The 10376-nt window shown below is 38.4% G+C and overlaps 1 protein-coding gene across 1 annotated transcript; it reads left to right on the top strand.

Moving 5' to 3' along the window:
- Positions 1 to 1271: 1271 nt before the first annotated feature.
- On the top strand, positions 1272 to 9300 carry LOC139479964 (UMP-CMP kinase-like). The gene is made up of 6 exons (XM_071262914.1): positions 1272 to 1772; positions 4199 to 4345; positions 5844 to 5981; positions 6614 to 6690; positions 7607 to 7703; positions 9016 to 9300. Exons 1-6 carry the CDS (start codon positions 1689 to 1691, stop codon positions 9058 to 9060), a joined length of 588 nt encoding a protein of 195 aa, XP_071119015.1. The 5' UTR covers positions 1272 to 1688; the 3' UTR covers positions 9061 to 9300.
- The last annotated feature ends 1076 nt before the right edge of the window (positions 9301 to 10376 follow it).

Genomic DNA, 10376 nt, shown 5'->3' with positions numbered 1-10376 from the left:
GTATTTTGTGGATTAACGAATAAGACGCCTGGTATGTTCATTAAGCTTAACAGATAAACAGAGAAGCATATTGTTTGTTTTTTTCAAATTCGACCGACATGATTGTTTGAAAACTAAAGCATGAACGTAAAATATGTTCTTTTAGAAACGTCGTCCGAATGTAAATAAAAGAGTTTCCAAAAATATTAAAGTGTTTGAAAGGCATTTAGAAGTGATACACAAAAGGAAGAGAATATATGGATGTCAACTTCTTTATTATGAGGAACACAACGTTTCGGAGTACATGCTTATCGACAAGGAAGTAAGCATATACAATGTAATCCAAAACCCTCCTAATAAACAAGTTAACATCCATAAATTCTCTTCCTTGATATGAAAGTGATTAAATATATGGGCATATATTATACACGTACACTATTACTGGACAACTGTGCAGGATAAACAGGTATACTGCACAAGAGAACACTCAATGAAACGTATTATCTAAACCGAGTCATCCCTTCAACTGCAGGCATTAGGCAGAAGAATATGATATCTAAGAAAACGTGCAACTTTATGGATAACAAGTTCTGGTTTATTACATATAGCGACGTTTCGATGTAGATTCGTACACCGTTATCAACTGGAGCGACAACAGCTAAGTGATGAGATGTATAAGTCTGTCTTACAGACCCTGATACAAATATATCCAATACAGCCCATGCAAGTCTATAATGTTTGGCAAGTCTAGATTACTGCAGTGAAAACGAAGAGAGTCTCTGGGCTCCTTTTTATTATATTTTTATTAAGATAATTTAACAACTGTTTTTTTCTGTATGACTGGATGTTAGTCCAGAGAGGTATTGCCATGAAGTGTGATAAGCAGCAGAGTAACAGGTATTAAAGGTATTAACACTAGCATACATATAATTGGATCAATCCAAATGTACAGTAAGAATAACAAATAACACACAGGTAATGAAACTCGCGGATAAAGAATGCCAATGAAACAGTGAATATGATATCGATAGTAGATTTCCCAGGAAACAATTTAGAAATTTTAGATAAGATCATTTGAATTACCATATCTAAACTTAAAGTTTAAAACTATTTCATACCTCATCCGTGATTAATATTTTGCCGTGTTTATTTCTCTTGGTTTATCATGATGAAACATATTTCATTATTTTACTAGCCATACAAGTGTAATTTTCTTGGTTGAAAATCGTAAGATGTACAAATTCGCGTGTAAATCCATTTCGTCTTTTAGTAACAACCGCATATATGCCCTGCCACATGGAGGTGTCGAGAGTTTAAACATATCAGTGTGTATTTATTGTTCGTGATATGTTTAGGAATTATTTACTGAGTCTATGAACCTTGCAGAAAATCAACGTTACTTTAATTTGGTATATTTGACCTAGTTTTATTGGTTGGTATAGTTTAAATCCTGTGTCAATACTTGCTCGAAGTACAGAGGGACACCTCACCATTCTGCGATTTTATTTGTCATTTGTTTATATATTTGTCATCACCTGATCAGAGTTGTCAGAAAGGCTCATTTTATCTTTTGACTCAGAGTGCTGTATAGAGCAATAATTTTTCGAACTTTGTTTCGTTTACGCCATTTGGGGAGCGGGCTTCTCGGTGGCAAAATAATATCAAACTCGAAGTACCTGAACACGTTTAGTATTCCGCAACATTCCATCATGTCAGAAACGAAGTATGGTGTTGTGTTTGTACTCGGTGGACCCGGGGCTGGAAAAGGGACGCAGTGTGAGAGAATAGATAAGGTACTGTACATGTTTCAATACTGATGACATCATATTCAATGTTTTAAAGCTTTAGTTCTAATTTATCTGAACAGATAAGTTGCAAGCCCTGTGCATTTTGGAAAAAGTTTGAATAGGTAATTTTAATAACACTTTATTTTTGTCTGTTTACTTAAGTTTGATCTATTTAGAAATATATCATAAAATGATTATCCTAATAACATCACATAAAGTAGATAGCTCAATTTCTTGAAGGACAATAATGTACGTTGTCCTAGATGGGAAAAGGGCATCAGACCATGTTGTCTCATCTCAATAGATCTTGCTAGGAGACTAATCTGAAAAAGATATTTTGTTGATGATCCAAATTTAAAGTACTTTAATAAGTCTTTTAATGTTGTTGACATTGTTCTGTCCTCATGATTGTTGCGAATAATTGACAGTTTTCGACTTTTCGTGTGAAATACTGTGTTTTTATATCCCAACAACACCTGAATTAGGCGATCATATTTCTCATGTTATTGTCTGAGAGTATGTGCTGTGTCAGAGGTAATCAGATGAAATATGACATGAACATACAACTCCTAGTTATCCTGGGTGTGGCACATGTCCACGAAAAGTTATGCACAACCTGTACACAGTTTAATGAAATGATTCTATTAACATGATAATTTGGGACTATTAACTTCTAAAGAGGAAATGGTAATGGGATGTGTGTGATGAGAATAGCATAGGGTGATTGTAAATTATATGTGCTAAGATATGAGATTATAGTGAGATGCGAGATGCTCCAATTAATCTGTCCACTATCCAGATTGCTGCTACATTCCAAGGGGGTACACTATCCAGATTACTGGTACATGAACTCCAGGGGGGGACACTATCCAGATTACTGGTACATGAACTCTAAGGGGGTACACTATCCAGAATACTGGTACATGAACTCCAGGGGGGGGACACTATCCAGATTACTGGTACATGAACTCCAGGGGGGTACACTATCCAGATTACTGGTACATGAACTCCAGGGGGGTACGCTATCCAGACTGCTGGTACATGAACTCCAGGGGGTACACTATCCAGATTACAGGTACATGAACTCCAGGGGGGTACACTATCCAGATTACTGGTACATGAACTCCAGGGGGGTACGCTATCCAGACTGCTGGTACATGAACTCCAAGGGGGTACACTATCCAGATAGCCGGTACATGAACTCCAGGGGGTACACTATCCAGATTACTGCTACATGAACTCCAAGGGGGTACATTATCCAGATTGATGCTACATGAACTCCAGGGGTTACACTATCCAGACTGCCAGTACATGAACTCAAAGGGGGTACACTATCCAGATTGCCAGTACATGAACTCCAAGGGGGTACACTATCCAGATTACAGGTACATTAACTCCAAGGGGGTACACTATCCAGATTGCTGGTACATTAACTCCAAGGGGGTACACTATCCAGATTACTGGTACATGAACTCCAAGGGGTACACTATCCAGATTGCTGGTACATGAACTCCAAGGGGTACACTATCCAGATTACTGGTACTTGAACTCCAAGGGGTACACAATCCAGATTACAGGTACATGAACTCCAAGGGGTACACAATCCAGATTACTGGTACATTCCAAGGGGCTGCAGGAACTATGGGTGTAAGGAAGATTCCAATTCAATATTTAAGCTGAAGGACCAGGAACACACATAACATGGGCAACTTAAGTTTTCTTGTTTGCAAATGAGTTTTCAATCTTAATCTGATCTCATTAAAATCATATCTCAGTTCTCGCTACCACTAAACAAAGATCTGAGGACATCTCATTACTGGTCCCACCAGAACAACCTTTCGCAAACTTTGACTGACCAAGACAATGACTAACAAGTTGACATTAGCCAATCAGAAAGCAGCTTTCTCAAGCTTTATGGCGCTAGTTTCAAACTAGTTTCAAACTAGTTTCCAGACAATGCGTTGAAAGATATGGATTGGAACTTTGAAAACTGGACAAATGAAAATTCTGGAATATCAAATAGGTGGCCGGGATTGTATGGCAGTGCTATGGAACGTCTCTTCCGTTTCATATGTTTATCCTATAGAAACAAGAAATAGAAAATTGCTTTAACAGAATCTATTGTTCAGCCTGTAATTGTTGTTCGGTATACCCTGTGTTAACCATTTTTGAGGTTTCATGATTAGGAAAGACATTCTGATTGTCATTTTCCTGATCTGGCATGCGACACTCTCATTAGTCGGATGAAAGGTCGTTTTGACCTGACACTCTAATGGGATGTCCTCAGTTCTTTAACGAGAACTAAGATCTGATTTTAATGAGATTGATCTTTACCATTATCTGATGTATACACATATATAAATTGTTATGTATCTGATAAGAATATGTTGTCAACTTAATGTAGCTAACACTGTACATGTTGTTTGTTTTAGGAATTTGGATTTCTTCATCTTTCTGCTGGTGATTTACTTCGAGAAGAACGCCAGAACAAGGATTCCACGTTTGGCAATGAGATTGAAAAGCATATTCGCAATGGAACCATCGTGCCCGTAGAAATCACCTGCTCCCTGCTGCACAGGGTGTGTACATGGCCATTGCTGGTTCTCCAGTAGTGGCCCAGTTGTCATAGTGGGCTGCAATTCACTCTAAAGAGTGACCACCTCCGTGGTCTAGTGGTAGAGGGGAAGGTCCGGGGTTCTATCCCTGGCCGCGTCATACCAAAAGACGTTAAAAGATGGTACTTGTTGTTGCCCTGTCTGGCGCTGGGCTTTAAGGGGCTAAAATAAGGACTGGTCGGCTTGGAGTCGTTAAACTGCGGCATGGTATCTCAGTGAGCTAGCACTATAAATCGGCACCAGTCCGGACTAGTACAAGCAGCCACACAAACACACACACGTACATGCACGTCGCTATATATGTGCTATAATCTTGGACGCGACGTTAAACCCCATTTCACCTCACTCTAAAGAGTTACATCCCCTTGCCACCCCAGGATCATGGGCTGAGATCCTTGATTTTTTCCCACTTACGATGCTTGCTTCTTCTTAAAGGGCAAATGTCTATAACCTGCTTCTCTCTGGACTTGACACTAACATTGTGCTGACAACATGTCCTATGTTTATCCCAACTCAGTCACATTACTACCTGTAAAACCTTGGTTGGCAAGATGGCACAGAGTTCGTTATATATACACATTTTATATGATTATATAGGAGATAAATCGTGATTTTAACAGTTCGTTGTATCCATTTGCACTTGCTATCCGCGTTTGTTATACAGTTGTGCGAGCTTACGATCACTTCGCATACGATTTCGCAGAAATTATTGTAAACATTATTGAATGAAATTTTGTAATTAATTAAAACATTTTTATTGCAAACATTAGTCCAGATAAACAATGAACCTTTTTTTATATTACCAGATATTATTATAATAGGATTAAATTGGGTACTTCAGTTCAGATTTGTTGACTGGTATTTCCGGTGTTACGTGATCGCGGTTATCAGCTGATAATGTTTTCTGATATGGGGAAAACATCGTGTCATTGGAAAACTTGAGTTTATTGAAAATGTTCTTAAATTTTGGGAGCTATGCTTTACCGCGCTCTATAACCGAATTAGCACTATATCGAAGGGCGCAATAACGAGGGAACACTGTATCCGTGTTTTATTGTATTTCAATAATCTTAGTTTCAAATTGACTCTGAAGCACAGATATTGTTCGTCAAATCAAGTCTTGGAATGTTTTTGTGAGTTTCTATCAGTGATTGCTGAGAAAATATTTGACCTGGGGCCAGTAAACCAAGGACTCATTTTGTCTTCTTGATCAGCAGAAAATGCTTGTGTCAAGTGTTTCACAGAGGAATTGCGACTTAATCATTTGGGAGTTGTACTGTGTCAAAAATGCTGCTCAGAGAAATTCTTTTTGTCTTATTTTTCTTCTTTGAGGTATCGTATTAGAGTAAAAGATTTGATTTTTCTGAGACTGTTGATGTTTGAACAAACATGTGAATCTACTAATTAGGTTTCGACGTAACCAGAAACTAGTTCTAGAGGGGAACACTATTTTGTCTTCCAGGCCATGGAGAAGAGTGGTAGACAAAACTTTCTGATCGATGGATTTCCTCGGAACCAGGATAACCTTGATGGATGGAACCGAGCCATGTCTGAACTGACCGAGATAAAGAGGGTGTTGTTCTTCAACTGTTCAGATGGCGTAAGTCCATGTTTACTCCTTCATGCATGTTAATTGAGTGTCACAAAATGTATATGCATAAGCACTCAGATGGCAGCATGGACATGTGAGCTGTGGATTCTCTATATGATTCATGATTGCATATGAGCCCTCTTTATTTTGCAGTAATATGCAGTCAATCAGTCATTGAATAATGAATATGTTGTCTCCATTCTATTATGTGAATTTTTTGTATACATTAACCTCAGTCGGGGCTTGCATGGGAAGTATATGAGCCTCAAAGTGAATTATCAACACAACTTCCTGATATGATTAGTGTCTGCGTCCGTGGTCTAGAGTGTCTCCTCAGGGAGCAGAAGGTTGGTTGGTCGATCCCTGGCTACGTCATACCAAAAGAAAATAATGATGGTACTTGTTGTTACCCTGACTGGCACTTGGCATTATGGGGATTTACAAGCACTCGTCGGCTCAGTATATTGTGTCTGAGAGGGGCATATCCATGTTAAAGCTGTTGCATGGTATCTCCGTGGACTAGCACTATAGTGCATGTCACTATATAAGTGCACTAATCTTGAACGCAATTTAATCCACTATGGTGCCTATTTTCCGACCCCATGTGTTAAATGTTCAAAGTTTCAGTTTATTTGTTGCAGGTTTGTATTGAACGTTGTTTAAACAGAGGCAAAACTAGCGGCAGATCAGATGACAATGAAGAAAGTTTAAAGAAAAGGTAAATAAATTGTAATTGTAAGAACACATTCTTTGACATACTTTAGAAAAATGCTAAAAGGCTTTGAAACTGCAGTTGTCTCTGGAAAAATAATGAAGTATTCATCAATTAATTCTTAATTATGAATTCATTTAAGTATTGACTGTGTTGGGTATTTTTGTTCATTGAGGATGTGCAAACTGTGAATCCGCATAAAAGTTGTGAAAGGCGAGTGGGAAAAAAACAACAGGCAAGCAGGGAAGAAACAGGCGAGGGGGGGAAAAATCAGGCGAGCTAGCCTGCATGTTTGCTGTTTCATTCCTTCTCGGCCTTTGGTTTCACAGGGAAGTTTAGACAATGAATATGCATGAATGTCGCTAAATGTGCATGACAATACAGAAAGCAGAATGTGAGCAGAAAGGAAATTCTCTTGACTGTAATATTGGAATTCCCCCAAATTCCGCAGTAATAAAAGTAGTGTGCCTCGGTGGGCGTGGCTTAATTTTTTAAATTCATTGGGAAATGAATGCAATAAAACATGACCAATTCAGCTAATCAGAATACAGGAATTTCAATGAACACAACAAAAATTAATTATTGATTATTATTAAATGAGTTCAAGAGAAAAGTAAAAAATCATGATGTTGTTGAATGTTATACTTGTATAAACATAAAAGTGTGTTTGTAGTTTTAGTAAACAAAGAATGATAAAAAGTGAATAATTTTGCTTTTCTGTGAGCTGTAACATGTGATGAATTTAAAATATTCTTATAAACCAACCTTATGTTTATAGTCCTAACAAGTTGATATGTTCAGGCTTAACTGTATTTCTTTTAAACACAGCATAGATATATTATACATTTATTTATTTCATTCAACTGACAGCTTTAATCTTGAAGTTTTCACGTTTTGATATCCTTATTTGTTTGTACTCCAGGATTGTCACATACAGAGACTCAACACTGCCTGTGATTGAACATTACCGCAATCTGAATCTTGTGTCAGAAATACAAGCCGACAAGACGCTGGATGATGTAAGTCCTTGAGGGAATGGAGGCAATAATAATATAATATGCTAAACATCTTTTTCTTTTTTTGTGTGTGTGTGTGTGTTTTGTGTGTGTGTGTGTTGTGTGTGTGTGTGTGTGTGTGTGTGTGTTTTGTGTGTGTGTGTTTGTGTGTGTGTGTGTGTGTGTGTGTGTGTGTGTGTGTGTGTGTGTGTGTGTGTGTGTGTGTGTGTGTGTGTGTGTGTGTGTGTGTGTTAGGGCTGGGACGTTTAAAAAATTTAATGGGCTGGGACGAGTCCAAATTTAATACCCGGGTACCTACCCCCCTATCACCCGACCCTACCCGGGTACCCACCGAAAGTCTCAGCTTTCTCAAAATGTCCGATTGGGAATAGCCCTGGCAAAACGTATTTAGATACATATATAAAAAATCACATGGAATGGGTGCATAGTCAGAAAGAAATTCTGACTTGTAGTTTAACCATAGAGTTCTAGGTAACTTTAGTCAATCATCAACATATCACGTGACTAACCACCGGTCCGAGTAGTCCTGGGTACCCGAGTTACCCGTCCCAGCCCTAGTGTGTGTTAGTGTGTGTATTTTTTGTTTGCATGTGTGTTGGTTCTTTGTGTATGTGTTGATTGTTTGTCTGTGTGTTTTTTTATCTGCATATGTGTTTCTATGGATGAGGCAGTCGAACTCTGCTGGCATTTAGATTTGCTCATGCTGTCAACCACTGATATGACTGGTCTAGGCTTGGTTATTTACAGTCCGGTGATATATCTGGAACAGTGTTGACCCTGGTGTTAAAAAACATTCACTCGCCAACTCACAAGCTGCCTCAATGGGATATGCTAAGTGGGCAACATGTTGCGGGACCTGTCAGAAGTACCATGAACATCCGGGGTAGAAAAGGTCTTCAGCAACCAATGCTTGCTATGAAAGGCAACTATTCTTGTCTTAAGAGGCGACTAACGGGATCCGGTGGTCAGTCTCGCTGACTTGGTTGAAGCATGTCATCGATCCCAATTGCTTGGATCGATGCTCATGATGTCAATCACTGGGTTGTCAGGTCCAGACTTGATGATTTACAGACCACCGTCATATAGCTGGAATATTGCTGAGTGCGGCATTAAACTTCAAACAAACAAATATATTAGTCAACTCGTGGTACTGATAGTCAAATATGTAACTCTATTTAAACAAACTCTCAGACATATTATGAGAGTCAGTTTTGTGTATTAAAAGCCAAAAGTGGAGTAGTATTTTTACATCAGTGTGGACATGACACCTGGTTTCAAGCAGTTTAATATGATTATGTTTTTTATTTACTTACAGGTGTGGGAAGAGGTAAAAGGTATTTTTGAGAAGATCCGCAGTTAATGTTGGCCTCCCACTGCTGTAGAATATATATATATCAAATGTTGGGAATCTGAAACAGACAGCTATAGAGGGTGCACTGTGAGAGATAGTTTTGTCTTCTAAGGTGGATTCATACTGGATCGCAGTGAATTGTGACAGTTTTAAGATGTACTGTAGAGGGTTCTGAACAGTTTTAATACAAATCAATCTCATTAAAATCGGATCTTAGTTCTCGCTACCGCTAAACAAGGATCTGAGGACATGCCATTAGGGGTCACGTCAGAACGACCTTTCATCCGAACAATCAGAGCGTTGCTTACCAGATCATGAAAGTCACAGTCGGAATGTGATTTCTAATCATGCAGCCTCGAAAACTTTAAAACAGTGTATTCCAAATGATAGTTACGGGCTTAACGACTGAATCTATACAATCTAGACCATATATTAGCCATTCAAGAATGTTCTTTTGTTCAGGTTTCAAATTTTTAAGCGAGAATTTGTCAAAATATGTTTCAAAGCAAAGTCGCCAATTTGAAATTAGTGCCGTAAATCACGAGAAAGCTGCCGTCTGATTGGCTAATATCGACTTCTTGTCTTCTTGTAATACCATTGGTCGGTCAGAGTTTGCGAAAGGTCGGTCTGACGTGACCCGTAATGGGATGTCCTCAGATATTTGTTTAGCGACAGCGAGAACTAAGATCTGATTTTAAGGAGATTGAATACAAATTGAAGACATTTCATTATTATGACACAACTGATCATAGTGATAGGAGTAGGAACATTTATGGCCAATGATATTGTTGACTTTCCCTGGGCATTGTGGGCTACAGATTCGTTAATTCACTGAAGGTAATCTGCACACACTGCTGTACTATACTCAACGCCAAAAGAAACCCAATCATTAAAACATATATAGAATTAGGTACATTGAGGAGAGATGTTTCCAATGTGAACCACTAAATGACAAAACTAACAAACAGTCAAGTGTTACCATAGCGTGTCTTTATTCTTACCACAATATGCTGCACGCAATTTCCAAACTTTACACACTAATCCTGCACGAGACAAACAGTGGATCTTGAGTCATGGATCTATGACGTCACATGTGATGCGTTATGAGTGTCGTTCACGCAACATAACAGTATGTTCGTTTGTATGTCAAACCAATCTAATATCTCTATAGTCTGAGTAGTTCTTCATATAATAGCCAACATGTATGGAATTTGTGTTTCTTTTGATGGTGAGCATATTTCTCATGTAAAATGTTGATAGTTGTGTGTGGAACATCAACATTGTGTGGGAAGCTGATGTGTTATTAGACGTGTTCAGTGATACTC

The sequence above is a fragment of the Haliotis cracherodii genome, unplaced genomic scaffold, assembly GCF_022045235.1.
Source record: "Haliotis cracherodii isolate W230 unplaced genomic scaffold, xgHalCrac1.p SCAF_4, whole genome shotgun sequence".
Lineage (NCBI taxonomy): Eukaryota > Metazoa > Mollusca > Gastropoda > Lepetellida > Haliotidae > Haliotis > Haliotis cracherodii.
The sequence above is the reverse complement of the archived record's forward strand: the minus strand, read 5'-3'. Positions and strand labels throughout refer to the sequence as shown.